Source organism: Neolamprologus multifasciatus, chromosome 17 (genome assembly GCF_963576455.1).
Source record: "Neolamprologus multifasciatus chromosome 17, fNeoMul1.2, whole genome shotgun sequence".
NCBI classification, from domain to species: domain Eukaryota; kingdom Metazoa; phylum Chordata; class Actinopteri; order Cichliformes; family Cichlidae; genus Neolamprologus; species Neolamprologus multifasciatus.
The window spans coordinates 24,049,695-24,067,038 of NC_140455.1; the positions used below are offsets into that span (position 1 = coordinate 24,049,695).

Genomic DNA, 17,344 nt, shown 5'->3' on the forward strand with positions numbered 1-17,344 from the left:
AAGGGCTTTATTGATTTAAAAGCCATGTAGTGCTCCCACAGGGTTTTGAGTCTTGTGAGGAGCAGCACAACAAAACAGTAAGCAATGTTTAAAAAGAAGGGCATTAAATATATTCCGTAAGAGTGGCTTACTTTATCTCTCTCAAGAGAGATGTCACCTTCTTCAATTAAACAGAAGTGACTTTCAAAACAGAATGTAACTTTTCTAGCACTATGGTACTGCTGTTAAATATTTTATTGTTAATTCTGTTCTAGCTCCTTGACTTATGTTTGGTCACCTTACACCTACAAGCAAATTTGTTTGTTTTGTTTGTTTTTTTTAATCTGGAACAGTCAAACATTTTAAAAGTCCATCATTTATCCATCATCTTCTTCAGGGCAGTTCAGGACTGGGTGTGTCTGTTGGGACCGGTTCCCTAGTCTCATAAGGTGACATGAGGTGGGGTACACCGGTGTTAATTAACAATGCTTTTTTTTTCATTTGGCTGGTTAGAGACACATTACATTGACTTGTTGCACCATCCCGTGGTACAAACTGGTAATGCTTTACAGTAAATGTGTTCAAAGTTGTAGTTTCTTCATATTTTGATGATAATTTCAAGTAGTTTTGGAACATTTTCAGCTATTTTAAGCACAGAAAGTTACAGGATTTGTTAAACGAAGAAAAAAAATAGATACAGTGCTTATGGCTGCAAGTAAAACCCGGGAAAGTATTTTATAACTTCTTCTTTTTTAAAAACTGAGGTATATATCTTCACTATGTCTAGTCATCATGTTTTCAAAGAATATGAATGCACCACAGCCATACAGTATTTTATAGGTTAATTTATTTTAAGTCTTTTTCTTTCAAATTCTCCCTTTAGGGGTCACAAAAGTGGATCATCTGCCTCCATCTCACCCTATCCACAGCACCCCCTCTGTCACACCAGTCTTCTGTCCTCTTTCGTTACATCTATATAACTTTGTTTCTTGTATAAAATTATATCAGCTTTTAGTAGTACTAGTGGTAGTACTGCTTAGGGTGTACAACCTAAAATCTACTAGCAAACTGTATGCAGGAGATGAGCTGCATAGCCAATCTCCACATTAAACAGGACTAAAATAGAAAGGTCAGTGTTGTATATTTGCATGTACTCGTAAAAAAATCACATTTGTAAATAAAAGTTGTACAGAAAGGCAACGAAATGACGTTTGCTCCGCGGGAATGTGTGCACAAAAGTGCAGTGCTTACTTTGAATGCTCACAGGCTAAATTATTTAAGCCACAAACAATGGTTGTGACCGGCTGTGAATGGGTGGGGGATGGGACTGCTATGGTAAGAGGTGTAGTTCCCATGGGAGCAATACATGCTTGTTATGTAGCCTAACCAGTTGCAATAAGTCTAAGCAGATGTGGTGAAATATTGAACTAAAGTGAAACACTGCATAGTACTGTAAACATGTCACGGTTATTTTAAAAATTATATTTATCACATATGGTGAAATAAAAATGTTGTATACTGTTAATCAAAATAATAGTTTTAAGTTAGAAAAAAATACAATTATTTGGGCAAGCAGTTGTAAGCTATGGGTGTGCTATGGGAATGCTTTTCAATTGATCACGTTTCCAGTTGACGGTGATTGCCTTCAGAGTAAAAGTATCATACGAATCGCTTGACATTTATTCTTGCTAAAAGAAAATAATAATGAAATGATTAAAAGAAGGAAACTCTTGTAAAAATATATAATGATTGATTTTCGATGCATGGAATATGTAAAAGTATAGCATAAAGCTTATTTTAAGGGATTTTGTATGCAGTTTAAAGGTGTTTCTTTTATTGTGGAAAATTAAGCCGGAAGTGTTGATTCCGTTGCTGCTTTCGGAACACAGTACAGCGCTCACCACCAGCAACTGCACACACAGTACTAAGCGCTGCAACGAATGGAGGCGAACGGGTGGGAGAGACATCAGCAAGGAATTGTTTCGCTGTCGAAATAGCTTTCCCTCGGATTTCAACCTGAGGACATTTCAGTCGGGTGAAGAAAAACTGAGTTGTTTTTTTGTTTTTGTTTTTTTAAGAAAAGTCGAATCCCTTTCCCCCTAAAGAACTCGATTGCCAGTCATTTAAAAAAGGGCGTGTGTACGGGGTGAAGGCAGCATTAACCAATTAATGTGGGTATATATGATATTTTAGACATTCTTTTACACCAGCTGGGTCTAAAGGACACAGTCGAGGATGGGATGCACACTGAGTACCGAGGACAAGGCTGCGGTGGAGCGCAGTAAAATGATCGACAGAAATCTGCGGGACGACGGGGAGAAGGCAGCCAGGGAGGTCAAGCTTCTGCTGCTCGGTAAGGAAGATTGGGGTGGAGGGGGGCGGTGAACGAACTTCGCTGTGTGTTCGCCCGCAGAACTGCTAGTTCAAAGGACACGGTTGGGAACACACCCTGCTGTGAAACCCACGTTAACCACGCTGGTTAATGGTCAGTGTTGGGGTTGTGTTAGATTACATTAGTTGTGAAGTGTTGCTGAGTTTCCGCATCGCTAGCTTACACCCCTCCTTGCTAGCTACAGTTAACCGTCCACTCTTCTCACTTTTAACACAACCTGTCCTTTTAAAAGGAAAAACGACACCAGTGTGGCCGAAATACCAGTGATATATCATTTTGCGTTTATTTGGCTTTTTAAGGGGTTAGTTTTGTAGTTTGGTTACACATGCATGGCAGATTTTTATTTATTTATTTTGCCAGCTGTTGGCGTTACATCCTTTCAGCCCGTCTCCGTGGAGAATTTATTGACTAAATCCTTTCAACAATGGCACATTTCCTCTCGTCTGGTCCGGTTCAGTGCAGTGAAAATAGGCCTTTGGCTCATTAGGGGCCCAGGCCTGAGTCAGAGTGACTGAAAACTGTTTTTTTTTTTGTTTTGTTTTTTTTTTACTTAATTCGTTTCAGGACGTTTATAGGTTAAATTCCTATTGTTTCCTATTTTATAACAGTGTTTCCTTGTTCTCATCTGAAGACGTAAGCAGGCGTGTTGCATGCAATAGGCACAAAGCTTGTGCAACAAATGCAGAAAATTACAGTAATCGAGGCCAGAATAAAGGCTGATTCAGTTAGAAGAAGCCACATAAACATTAGCAGAACTCATTTAAACAAAGCTGTAACCGATCAACTTACAACCGAAGTTGTATGAAGTTAGATGCTGATGTAGATATAGTGGCCTCATGCCACTTCTTTGCACTGATCATTTTTGATTGATCTTCATTTGTGTACCTGAATCCACCTAGTATATGCTGTTGCTTTGTTAAATTGCCACTGACCTCAGAGATGTAATTTAAATGGCACAGCACACCCACTGATAACTATTACACTTCATAATTATAATTTGTTGCGTTTATTTTATGTGTTTTGTCCTTTCCTAGCCCCATCTGACAACCCTGCGTGTACCATTATGTGAACGGTTTCCATTTAGTAGCTAGACGTGTGTGGAGATTAAAAGTGTTGCTGAGATGTGGGGAAGCACTGTTTTGCTTGTAAACAAAGACCACTTTGGAAAAACTTTTCCATCAACCCTTTTTAGGTGGCTTACTTTGGGAAGTGTTGACATGCACACATGTGGTATGTGGGTTAGCAGGACACAAAGTCTGAGGGAAATGCCAGTAGCAGGCAAATACCTAACAGAAGGCACATAATAGGAGCTGTTGGAAGCTTTTGCACAATTCAGAAGCAGATTTTCTTCCATTACTTCTAATTTTCAAATGAAAAGAACTTTTTTTTTGTCTAACTTGATGGGACACAATTGGCTTTTAGTAAGGTATGGTTTTGTTTGTACAAGCCGGTGCATATTTTCCCATTACAGATCGGTTGCATTCCTTCGGTGTTTGGAGGCCAGATGGGGCTTGCTGAGTAAAAGCAAGCAAGTTAGGTCAAGTTTCTGCTATGTCGCTGTATGGAAGAATATTAGTTTTAGTTTGTTTTTTGTTTTTTGTTTTTTAAATATGTGTCATACACAAAAACATGTGGCACTGCTTTTGCACTTCTCAGTTTCTGATAGAATAGGTCGCGTGGCACCACTCATGGCTGCTTTGGCTCCATCGCCTGTCATCTGTGTTTGATCCATTCAGTGTGGTAGCCAGGTAACCCGCTCGGCCTCTTCAGGTTCCTGCCTGAAGTGAGACACACACACACACACACACACAGAGTTTGAGATGCCAGGAGAAAAGAAAAAGAGGACCTGTAAGACGAGAACAGTGCTAATGACGAGAGCATTAAAAATGAAAAAAGCTGCGGTGCAGTGAAGCACGGGGACCCGAGTTGGGCTTTTGAATTGTTTACCTTGCAGAAAAACAGTCACTGAGTAGACTTGAGGCTGGTGATTTGCAAGCCACTCATGAGTATACTTTTCTCTAAACACACCCTGTCAACAGTGTATTCAGGGATGCTGTTGTATACCTCTGGATGCACTGGAAGAACATTCAATCTTTTGTGCAGCTTGTGGTGGTGACCTCAACCCAGTGTCGAGATATTTGTATACAACAGGTGGCCACAGTTTGGCCACAATTTGGTGTGATGACCACCTGGTTTTCAAGTGCTGTCCTAAATGTTAATTACAGGCTCATGGTCTCTCCCTGTCAGCAGCAAAGAATAATTGCCTTGACGTAAAAGAACAAAACTCAATTTGCATGAAAAAAATGATTTGAATCTTTGTTCGGCTTTGCGCACACCGTCAAGTCCAAACCAGCTGGCAGGCTCAGGTGTCTCTCGCAGAGTGAGGAAATGTGATCTTTTCTGCGAAATATATTTTTCATTTAGCTCTAGTCTTAATATGGCTCTCATTTTATTTCCATCATCTCCAGGACCCAATTATCCTACTATTCATATCTACATGCTAAAATAGATTACAATCTCCTCAGCCTAATTACTCGTTCTATAGCTGTCGCGCAACTGTGGGAAGATTTTATTAATAAACCTCGGGCTTTTTCTGACTCATGTCATCGGTCTCTCTTTCATTTTCCCCCCCATATTTTTGTTCTTTTACTAATTATAAAACCAGTTTTGCAAGATGGCTTGAAGATGGCCCCCATCTCACAATAAACAGAGATGACAAAGTAGTTAAATAACTCTTTTATTGCTGTAAGCACATTAGACATCGAATGGGTCAGTCTGTGCCAGCGTGCGTGTGGTAAGCAATCTTTTAGTTGTCAATTTTTCTTTTTTGGCAGATCGATCTCTGTGATTTAGCGTGGTCATTTCCCGCGGCGGGTAGCACCTCTCCGAGGCTCCTGGAATCCTTCACGAGTGACTCATACTTAAATCCCTGAAAGGGGGAGGGGAAAAAAAGAGGAATTGGATAGTGAGTGAGAGGAACATTAAATCATAAAGAGAAAATGACTATAGGAGACTGGGAGAACATAAAAGAGGAAGAAGCATGCGTGCAGCTGAATAAGAGTGGAAAACTAAAAGAGGGAAGGGTTCCGTGGTGTGGGGCTCATGCTGCTAATGTGGCATCACTAATGTGTTTAGCACATTGTGCCAAACTTCATAAGCTCTCCTTGAGCCCCTGAACTGCTTAAACCCCCTGACCCACACAAATTTATCTTCATGCCATCGATCCGAGCCCAAAGCCAGCACGAATGAAGAGAATTTTTACTTCACTTTTAACTGCAATTTTGGTTTGCATGTATCGCATTACTCATTCTCCACAACATTTATCAGCAACATGTGGTTAATCTATAAATGAGACAGCCCAGGCACGGCAGCCGTTTTAATCACATTCTTCAAAAATATCCCTCCCTGTCTTCCTACTTGAGGAAAGGACCAACTAGGGTCCAGGAGGGAAGATGTGTTTGCGGTCAGTAGATAGAAACGGCTCTGTTCTCAGTGGAAGAAGTAGAGGGGGGGAAGAAAACCACAATTTTCACTGCAAGGGTTTGCTCGAATTTTCCTAAAATAGTTTGAACCACTAGAAACAGAAACCAGCTGCTCCAGTGGTTCTGACTCTAGCTGTTTTAGGGTGGGTGTATCAAAGCTGTGGGCGTGTAACATGACTCTGCATGAAGAGCGATAGGTCAGGCCCGTGGTTCTAAAGTAACCCTTAAAGGTCTGTGTGTGTGTGTGTGTGTATGTGTGAGTGAAGGAGAGAGCGAGTCGGTTCGACTTTCTCTCTGTGTTCCTCAAATAGTGAGACTTTGACGAAAGCCACACCCTGATTATGTCGCTGTTGAGACACCAGGGTCAATTCACTTGTATAAACACGTGGCTTATGTTTCATAGATGTCTTTTTTAACTTTCTTTTGTTTAATAATAAAGAAAGTTCTTCTCGTGATTTGCACTGAATTTAAGCAACAGTTCGCTCAAGAGTCACTGATAATTTGTCGTCTTGAATATGAAGGAATCCCTCTAAAAGGGTACTGAAATATGTTCATTCTTAATCCCGAATGATCAGTAATTGCTGATTTAATTAACTGATTCTTCTCAGCTCTGAACTATTTCATGCTTAGTGCAACCTTTCTGTAGGAAAGTACTCCCAGCAACATGTCTGCGGCATTGTCAAAATGGGTCTTGGGCAGGCCGAGGGGTGCAACTGTGCCAGCTCACCAGCAAGCCATGCCCAGTCAACAGCGGTTGCACCCTCAGTGCGCAAGTCCTGCAGGGCTTCACACAGCCGAGTGTTTTGGCCTCGGAGCACGGGGAGCTGCCACTGCACCGTCAACCCCCTCAGGGGCCCTCCAGCACCCGAGTGGTGACACGTAATTAAAATAATGTGTCCTCAGGTGAATTTTGTCCAATTATACTGAAGGTGAAGTGCCAGTGCTCTGCCAGCATGCAGCTGTTACTGAAGGAAAGTTTGCAGGAATGCAGTCACAAGCTGTGTATACTGCAGTAAGCATATATATAGTATTTATTTTGTTTTCAAGTTTTTATAAATAATGCTGTCTTACTGCATAAGGCAGGCTCGACAAGAAGTGGCACTAAAAAATGCAATATGTCCCGTTTTTCTTCTTCTTCTGCTTCTTCTTCGTCGTTTTGTTTTTGCAATCACAAGGAAAGTGGAACTAGATTAGGTGGGTGATTTATTATGCAAGAGCACACCATGTTGTCCCTGCTGACTCCATCACGAGGTAAAAGATAGTGGTAGATTTCATGATATGATTCCACTTCCTCTTATTCTGTTTCTAGGCTGACAGAGAGGAGCTGTGGGTGTTTACTTGGGGGAATGGCCACGCTTTAGTGGTTAGGAACACCTTCCCTACTGGCAGAGGAGTGTTACATCAACAAGAAGTGGCCAATTGCTTCACTATATATATGTAATATGAGGACATTGATTGTGCATTAGTAGTTCTGATGTAGTTTATGGTAATACCCATTAGAGCACGCAAGTCTAATGAATGTGGTTTGTGAAAATATCGCATATGGGCTTTTATCGGTGAAAGAGAAATATCAGTAAAAGGGCGCACCCACTGGACTGGTGTGGTAGAGGAAAGGGAGCAGAAGGATGTGTTATAGGTGGTGGACTTGCAGTCAAAACCCACATGTGACACACACAGAGCCACATGGTCTCTTCAGGTGACTGTGGCCCAGAAATAACGAGAGGAGTCATCATGACACTGTGAGGTTTTCGAGATCCACAAAAGCCATGCCGATGGTTGCATTCTCTTCATGAGCACCTCCTACTCCGCCACTAGTATTGTCTCATCAATCAAGGAAACTGACGTTAATCTGATTAGTGGTCAGCGCCTAGTGTCTTGCCATCCTGAAAAGGCACCTCGCTGCTGCTGTCAATAATTCCTTATCATTAGTTGTGCGCCCACGGCCGTCATACCAAGTGAACAAAATGCTGATAGAAATCCCAGATGAGCATTCAGCTTACAGAGCAAAAGATTCAGTCCCATTTTTGGGGATTTAAGAATCAGGGTATTAGAGGCTGTAACTGCCCGGAGCTGAGAGAGAATCTTTAACCTAAACGCTAAAGTCATGCACAGACCTCAAAGCGCACTCATACAATCACAGTGTTGTTTAGGAGTTGTCCTTTGGTTGACGTGATCATGTTCAGATTGCGTTTTCATGGTTTCCCGTCATGCTGTTTGGTCACACTGAATCCTCGTGTAAAGGAATAGAATTTCGTGGGCTGGTTAATATAAGGGTTGGTTTCAGATTTATCTGTCAAAAAAATTCAACTAAAGTCCAATTTTGTATTTATTTGTTTACGTTTGTCTTTTCTAGGTGCTGGCGAATCAGGGAAAAGCACAATTGTCAAGCAGATGAAGTGAGTACATTTCTCTCCTGTACTGAACGAGCAAAATGAACTCCATTCTCTCTTTTATTTTTTCTTCTTCCATTGGCTTCTCTGATGAGATGCACAACAGACACCACACTAGATTACACACTGGAAGAGTATTCATTTTCCTCAGCTAAACAGTGTCAAACACCCATCATAGTCTCTGTGGGTGGTAATACGCCCTGCGAGTTGCAGTACAAACAGGTGTCATGCATAATGGTCATGAAAACAACCCAGCAGCATACATCAGTGCGTGCGTGCGAGCGAATGTCCTGCATATGAAATACATTTTTGATAAATGTTTTTATGGCTGCATCATCAATCACCAGCCATCCACATCTCAGAAGCACAATATATTTGTACATTTTTTTGTTTGTTTTTTACAGCACCTGTCCTACTGTAATATTGCTTTATTTGTTATTGACAAGCAAGAGATCATCATTCACAGTCCCCAGACAGATTTAAACAGTGATTTAAGGAAAGTGTTTACGTTATGTTTAGTGTAGTGTTAATAGAGCTGAATTGTGTGTTTGTAGCTGGTCTAAAGAAATTCAGTTAAAAGACAATATGAATAATTACATCATCTAATAAGTAAAGCTGGAACAGTTCAAATAACTGGCTGAAGGCTCTTTAGTCACTTGATTAGTTAAATTAAAGCCTTCTAGGAACAAGTCTTGCCACTGAAGCATTCTTTGTAATGCAACCAGGCAGTTATTTTGAAGCCAGCGTCGGTTTCAGTCAGTCCCAATGTGATCGACGTCTCTGTCTCCCCCGACCTGCACTCTTTAACAAAGATCATGCTAACGATACAGTCAGAATATAATATCTACACTATAATGACCACCATCACGCAGATAAGGATGTTATGAACCTTTTCTGTGCTTATATGTCAATGCTGTAATACTATTGGTTTGTATTTTTCATGGTTCAGCAACCACCATTCTTCTCTGGGTTTTGTTCGAGGTTCAGCTCCAATTTGTGAGGGTTTGGTGGGTTAATCTGCAAAGCAAAACAAAAAAAAATGCTTTAGGAAATGACGATTATCATTTTTAACGATTTTCTATTATTTTATAGACAAAATGATAATAATAAAATTATATTTAAGAAAATAAAAGGCAGATTAATCTTTCTGCTTGTGGCTTACATCTGCACTACCATGTTTTTAAGCACTTCAAAAACAGACCAAAACACTGGAGCCACATGATTCCAGTGGGTGACATGTTTCAGTGAAAATGGGCACTTTAAGTTAACCGACATATTAAAAGAGCTCCCATCTTCAGGAGCAAAAGATGGACTCAGGGCTGAAAGCCAGCGATGGTGTAAGGAAGATGGAATTTGCCGAAAGACTGACTGACGCATTGTTGGTTTGGGGCTTTTAGTTGGCTTTGTAGACTGCCAGAAGTATGGCATAAAGCCTTTCCTTCTGAGCAGCAAAACCAAAGCTCTATTCAGAATTCTTGTGCGAAATAAACTGAAAGAACTTCAAGATATTATTTTTACGTAGCATGAATTCAGCTGATGCTTTTGTCTAGTAACCAACACTGAGTGCAACTATAAGAGGGTGAATAAAAGCTTCTTTTCCCTGGATAATCATAATTCCTGCAGCCAGAAATGAGGAGCAAAGAGTTCAGGGCCACTGTGGCCAGGCAGTATTTGTGCAGATGGGGATTTTTTTTTAAGTGGTACTAAATTTGAACTAAAGAGGAAGAATGCTTTCTAAAAATGATTAAAAAAGAATGGTACATCATTCAGCAGGAAGAATTGGTTAGGCCCACTGCTAACAGTAACCCCCCCCCCCCCCTCCCCCTCTTCTCTACAGGATCATCCATGAGGCAGGCTACTCAGAAGAGGAATGCAAGCAGTACAAGGCTGTGGTCTACAGCAACACTATCCAGTCCATAATCGCCATCATCAGAGCCATGGGGCGCCTCAAGATCGACTTCGGTGACCCAGCAAGAGCTGTGAGTAGAGAGAAGATTGTAATTTGGTCTGTTTAGAGTAGAAACCCAAAGTAAATTTGTGGCGTTGGGGAAACAAGCAGGTAGTTACATTAAGTGATCACTGTCAATAGGAACAATAGTCTCTGCTTACACGCCCTTCAACATAACATTATAAAAATAGTAGGGTCATTTATTTGAGTCTTTTAATTTGTAGCTTTCCCTGCGATGTATTTAAAATGTGACTGGTGTTTTAGCTTGATAGCTGATGTGATTCATAATGGTGGTGTAATGACTTAGATGGCTGATTTATGATATTGACACCACCCCGACTCCTCTCAGGATGATGCACGGCAACTGTTTGTGCTGGCGGGCTCAGCAGAGGAAGGCTTCATGACAGCTGAGCTGGCCGGTGTCATCAAGCGACTCTGGAAGGACGGAGGTGTTCAAGCCTGCTTCAGCCGCTCCCGCGAATATCAGCTCAACGACTCGGCAGCATAGTGAGTCACGCAGTCCAACACATAAGCAACCACGTTAATAATCGCCGGGTTCACCACAGCCGTGAGTCATCCGCAGAAAAGACTGGCGATGACGAAGTCTTTCACGTCAGATGACCAGGAGCCCATAATGAGCGCGTTTCCACTGTAAACACAGAAGCGAGACACACGCTGCCCCAACCTTCAACCATGCTCAGAGAGCTACTTGTATGGCTGATGTGTCTGGACTTTTAATCTGTCAATATTTACTTTCCTCTACCGTGCCTGAAGAGCGATGGCTGCAAAGACTGTTTAATCTTTGACCTTCTCCTTCAGCACAGGAACATTTAGCACATGCTTAAAGATTTTAAAAACTCAATAAAAAAACACAAAAATACATGTCTTTACTAGGTGGAACCTAGCATATATTGCCCCTGGCACTTCAACAAATCCTATCACAAGGCAGCTTTTTTCCTTTTATTATTTTTGGGGGTTGGAAAGCCATCTACCTTGTTTTGCTTCTATAGAGCAAACATCAGCAGTTATATTGCAGCAGTTGTCCGTTTTCTAATTAGTTCCGCTTATCCTGCTGTCCAGGGGCTTTTCGGAATTATTTTTTTTCACTCCACATAATATCCTGCAGGACAAACAGCAGGCTTGTCTGCATGAAATTGAGATTACTTTGCTTCTGCTAACAACTACAGGTTACTAATCCCCCCCCCCCCCCTTCCTTTTAAATGATCACCAGTAACCTTGAGGTATTAATTTAAAACGTAATGCATCCGAAGTGTTTTTAGTTTGTCTAATATACTTAACGGTATTGCATATTTTAAAAGATTAAAAATATTTCTACTCTGTTTGCAAAATGTCCTATCTTCATACATGTGTTGCAGCACTACAGTCGGCAGAGAATGTTGTTTTGGTTTGCACTGATGTGCAAGAATTTTGTCGAGAAAGCAAAAACCTTCTTGAAGTGATATAGAATAAATTGAATTCCACCCTTCTATTTTCAGTACACAGCTATTCCCATACAAGGTAATGAGAGTCTATCCCAGCAGGTACTTTATTTGACAAAATGTGGGACAGCACCCTGGACAGATGGCTGGTTTATTACAGGGCTAAGGCACAGAGACAATCGCACTCACACGTAGGGAGTTTCCAATTCAGCTGCAAGTTGTTAGGACTGTAGGAGGGATCCAAGCACATAGAAGGGAACCCCGCAACCAGTGAAAACAATGTACACTCCCCACTGAAAAAGAGCAGGGCTTAGATTAAAACCAAGGTCCTGTTTGCTGTGAGGCAACAGCTCTAACCACAAAACCACTGTTAAATTTAGACACAATGGCACGAAGGCAAATGCTCTATACTGTCACTAGCTTCCTCTTTTTTTTGTTGTTGTTTTGTCTCTACTGAAAAACTGAATTCAAATGTGTAAAACAGGCCTGTGTACATAAATGTGTACATAAAATGAATAGTTTTAAGATCAGAATATAGAATCTAACCTGGTTTTCACCTCCCTGCACTGGGAGCAGAGGCAGGTGACCTTGATCCATTTTCTCCAACCCTCCCCTCCTCATGTCCTTTTCTTTATGTCCTTCTCTCAGCTACTTGAACGATTTGGACAGGATATCCCAGGCCACCTACATCCCAACTCAGCAGGATGTCCTGAGGACCCGAGTGAAAACCACGGGCATTGTTGAGACGCACTTCACATTTAAGGACCTGCACTTCAAGTGAGAATTTTGTTGTAACAACTGGCTCAGAGTGTTTTACAAGATGTCTTAATTAGTTTTCCTTCCTGTTACTGACTCATTCACTCCAATAGAAATTCCCTTTATGCATTTACAGCTGTAAGTTGTGACACAGTCTGCGAAGGTGTTGCGCACATCAGCGATGACTCAGTTGTCACCCTCTTTTAATGTACACAGACAGGAAGTGAGCGCAGGAGGTTTGGTGATGTCATGATACCAGGAATGTTTTTAGCCAATTCAGTGTCACATCATTGTAATTAGCTCCATAAAAGCACACTTCACTTACAAAAGCCAAAGTAGACATTGCTTTATGTAATGTGGGAGTTTACAGGTTTTCTCAAGAACAAAGTATTTATTTAGTTTAGGTACTCATCTGGTTGAATTTGCTTCCAATTTAATCTGAACACAAAGTATGGTTTAATTTCCTTTCAAAAGCCCGCCTCCTGTTCCATCTTTAAAACTAAAGTATTTCCAGATGGGACTTGTGCAGTTTTATACACCAGTAGGAGCTATTACAGAAGCTAAATGAGGCCTTGAATGGTTCCCTTGATATTTCTTATTGCACTACAGCTGTGTGTTTTTGTACATCGGTACACAAAGGTGTCTCACGTAATGTATGCTCAGATTGATTTTCATAAAAATGTGGAAAAAACTGTAGATATAAAGTGATATCTGTGATGAGCCTTAATTCAAAATCATAGTCCTGTTCACGAATTGAAGTAATCCCAATTCAGAACCTACATTGCCCTCTCAAGTAAAACCAGTAAAGTGCTTTTCTGATAGCCTGTATTTGAAAGATGGAAGTGGCCACCATCACATCTGGCTCAAGCTTGGCATTTTGGCTTTAGCTGTCTTTTTGTTTTTTTATTTGTTTTGTTTTGTCAGCCAGATGTTACCATAAGGGTATGTCTGTGGAGTTAAATAACACTAGTCTCATGAAGCTAGCTTAGTTAGCAAGTTGAATGTGTAATTCACTGTAATATTGAATGAAATGGAAACTTTGAAAAATAGGCTTTAAAAAACTTTTAGTACAGCCAAAAGCTAGAAAAAGAAGACTCGCATGTCACTCAGAGCGGCCATGAACCAAATGATGCACACCTTCAAGACCTATAAACATTTAAATAGGTTGAGTTTTTAACCTTTAAGCCTTGTACAGGGTTTGAAAGGTGCAGGCACAATAACAGTATATTGGACCGGAATGTAAACATGTTTATTTATGCTTTAAATTTGGGCTGACGTGCAAAAATAAAGTCTATAGGGACAGAAAAGATTTTTGCAGCCAGCTTCATGTGGCCTTTCAGGAAACTAGTACGAGTTGCCTGGCTTGGTTATTCTCAAGCCCTCTTTGTGTTTATACTTGTTGTATGCCTCAGTGTTTTCTGTAGTAATGGTTTTTAAAGTTCATCTTTCATTTATAACCACAAAGTCATTTGTTTTCTGTACCTTTATCACTACTTGCCATGGTAGTCATTTATTTTTGTAAACCTCTGGATTTCATAAGCATCTCTAATGTAAGTTGTCATGTTGAGGAACATGCTCACACGATCCCACTCCTGTCTTCCACCCAGAATGTTTGATGTAGGAGGTCAGCGGTCTGAGAGGAAGAAGTGGATCCACTGCTTTGAGGGTGTGACGGCCATCATCTTCTGTGTGGCTCTCAGTGATTATGACTTGGTGCTGGCTGAGGATGAAGAGATGGTGAGTGGTTCAGCTGTGTGACTCATGGAACATGACATAATAGCAGGCACTCTATGTTCACACACAGCAGGAACTTTGTCTTTGTGTATTATAATCACGATGGTCATAGAAGTAGAAGCAAAGGATCGGTTCCGCTCGTGACGTCTTCGTGGATCACTGAGCGAAGCACAAAGACCCAGCGTCACTTTCCTTTTTCTCCCCAGAACCGAATGCACGAGAGCATGAAGCTGTTTGACAGCATCTGCAACAACAAGTGGTTCACAGACACCTCCATTATCCTCTTCCTCAATAAGAAGGACCTGTTTGAAGAGAAAATCAAGAAGAGTCCTCTTACCATCTGCTACCCAGAATACGCTGGTGAGTCTGGCAGTAAAAAGCCTTTTTCGATTCACATTGTGCTCAGCATACCCTCAGTTGGTGTTGTTATAAAACAAAGTCTTACGGCAGATTTTAAAACTGTTTACTTTCCTGCTAAATACAAAGTTATAGCTAAGAGATAATCTGCCCACCACTCGATCTTTGAAGCTCAGTAATTAGTCTTAACCCAAATGTTGTTTTTGTGTAGCATCTATGTGCCAGACTACTTGTTGGCCACCACCAGTAACCTTCTCAAATTATTTCTTCAACCCAGCATGTTCGTCTACATAAACCTGCAGAATTTTCTTTTCAATCTCTGCTTTTTATACACAATAATTCAAATGCATCCTAATTAGTGGATTATCAAAGCATTATAGCCATTAGGGATGTCCTGATCATGATGTAGGGCCATACCAGCATTTAGCATAACAATTTAGCCATTTCTTTCTTTTCCTTTTTTTTCGTACAAAGGAAGCACACTTAGCAGGATAAAGCCCAGCCATGCTATTCATTTCCTAGCGCCATACAAAAATTACGCTTTCCCTGTCCCTTCCTTACATGGTAACTTCCCGGGCTACTTCACTTCCACCTCCTCGTCTTTCTCAGGCTCCAACACGTACGAGGAAGCAGCTGCTTACATCCAGTGTCAGTTTGAGGACCTGAACAAGAGGAAGGACACCAAGGAGATTTACACCCACTTCACCTGCGCCACAGATACCAAGAACGTGCAGTTTGTCTTTGACGCTGTTACTGACGTCATTATCAAGAACAACCTGAAAGACTGTGGACTCTTCTGAAGATGACAACCTTTTTTTTTTATTATTGGTAAGTAAGCCCTCACATGTGGCGCACAGGTGTGTCATGGATGAGGGCACATATAAGGAATACAACTGCTTATGTGCTCACCAGGATGGAGTGGGAGTTGAGTAAACCACTGGAGCCTTATTTGAATATCTACATCTTTCCATGATGATTAAAAACTTACTTTTATATAAATATATATGTGTGTGTATTTTTGTTTCCAGAATATAAGTATTCAGAGCATAAAGGAGGAAAATAATCCATCATTTAATCAATGATGTGTGCAAATTTGTGCCTTCTTATTTTCAAAGGCTTGAATTCATTTTCTGCTTAATTTAGATGCATGTGAAACGATAGCGGCAAGGTCGAGGTCTGCAAAGCCTCTCCTTAAACCACCACCCCTCCTCCATCTACTCGTCTTTCATGTTTCTTTATTTCTCCCCTTGTGTCCTCAGGCAGTGGAGCCAGCTTATTGTGCATCTTTAGTGGGGAAGATGAGAAGAATCGGGAAAATCAGTCACGGACCAGTGCTGTACTATATGCCACTTTTAACAGCTTTATTTATGTTTTTCGTCTTGGAACCTTTGGAACTAGCGTTACATTTGTGTAGGATGTTTGTATCATTGTAAAGGCGTCACTGCAAAATTCTTTTTATCTTTTCATCTTTTTTGTTTTTCCATTTTTGAGAAAGAGATCTTTTTTTCTTTTTTCTTTTTTTGCTGTTCCTTCTGCCACTGTCTCTGGAAAATGAAACTTCACTGTTGATGGAAATGCTTCTTTTCTCCCTTCCCCGCAACCAAAAGGGAGGAAAAGGGGTGCAACCTTTGAGTCCAGTTTGTTGGTACTTGTGCCTTCGCATGCCTTTTACTGCGGTCGTAGTACAAATGCTTGTTCTTTTGCCTGCTGAATTGTTCTAGTCATTAAGAGGTAAACTGTTTTCATATGTTAGTGTCTCTGCTATCTTCTGTGTGCACACCACTGAGCTTTCAGGAGGATTTACCTCTAGTTTATAAGGTACATGGGTCTCCATTGTGACCAACATGTAGCCTCCACGGTCCCCTAATTCCCACCCACCCTGACAATGGAAGGCCTCGTCAGCCAATCACACAGTACAATACTGCGATCTATATTGTTACATTTACCCCACAAATATGGGGTCCTGGTTTTTAAACGATCTGTAAAATATCCATTCTTCCCAACCATTCAGAAAATGGTTTGCTGAGGCACTGAGCTTATAATATGCTTAAGTGTTTTAAGTACTAAGACCAGAGTAGGCACATTTTACTGTATATTTTAATGTATTTTTTTTGGGGGGGGGGGCAATGGAGAATTTGGTGTTGAGAAGAGAAACTAAATCTCAGAATAGATTATGAAGGTGAGGATGAGGTCTGAAATGTTTTAAAATTCAGGCGCTGTTCTTGGATCCTGCCTAATGATGATTTTTGAGAGTAGAGAGACTGCTTGAGGATCCTGGAAACTGTGATGGTCAAGGAAGCCTGGTCTGTTATCATAGATCAGCAATACTTTGGCAAGAGAGTGATGTAAAATGTGATCCTGGATCTGTTCATATAAAGAAACTGCCACAACTGTCAGTGTATGTGTATGTTCTCCGTGGAAGGAGAATCTTTGTAGACTCATCTCCCTTATTTTGCTAATAAAAACCATTTACAAACCATGTGGCTGCTGTATCGTATATAATAACTTTCTTTGACATCTGTGGGCATTTTTTTTCCTGATGAGTAAAGTTTACAGGGTTACTAAAATGATTAAAAACATAAAATCTTTTTTCTTTTCCAGTCTACCAAAGATTACATACACTCATGGGCATGAACGTCATGGTAAATTGGGCTTTTAACATGATCAAACAGCATACATCTTTAATTACTGTTAAAAAAAAAAAAGTCAAAAATGTATACATACAGGCTCAAATTTAGTTAATGTCCCTTAGCAATTTGCACCTCAACCACACGTTTGGCCAGATGTTGCCCACTCTTGGCAGAATTGGTGGAGTTAATTTAAATTGATTTGTTTCTTGCCACAGACCTTTCTTCCAGTAGGGTTGT

At 40.7% G+C, this 17,344-nt stretch overlaps 1 protein-coding gene across 1 annotated transcript; it reads left to right on the forward strand.

The window, feature by feature from the left end:
• The first annotated feature begins 1,871 nt into the window (after nt 1-1,871).
• On the forward strand, nt 1,872-16,954 carry gnai1 (guanine nucleotide binding protein (G protein), alpha inhibiting activity polypeptide 1). The gene is made up of 9 exons (XM_085137477.1): nt 1,872-2,332; nt 8,207-8,249; nt 10,081-10,222; nt 10,541-10,698; nt 12,279-12,407; nt 13,994-14,123; nt 14,327-14,480; nt 15,087-15,305; nt 15,737-16,954. Exons 1-8 carry the CDS (start codon nt 2,215-2,217, stop codon nt 15,275-15,277), a joined length of 1,065 nt encoding a protein of 354 aa, XP_084993603.1. The 5' UTR covers nt 1,872-2,214; the 3' UTR covers nt 15,278-15,305; nt 15,737-16,954.
• Nucleotides 16,955-17,344: the final 390 nt, after the last annotated feature.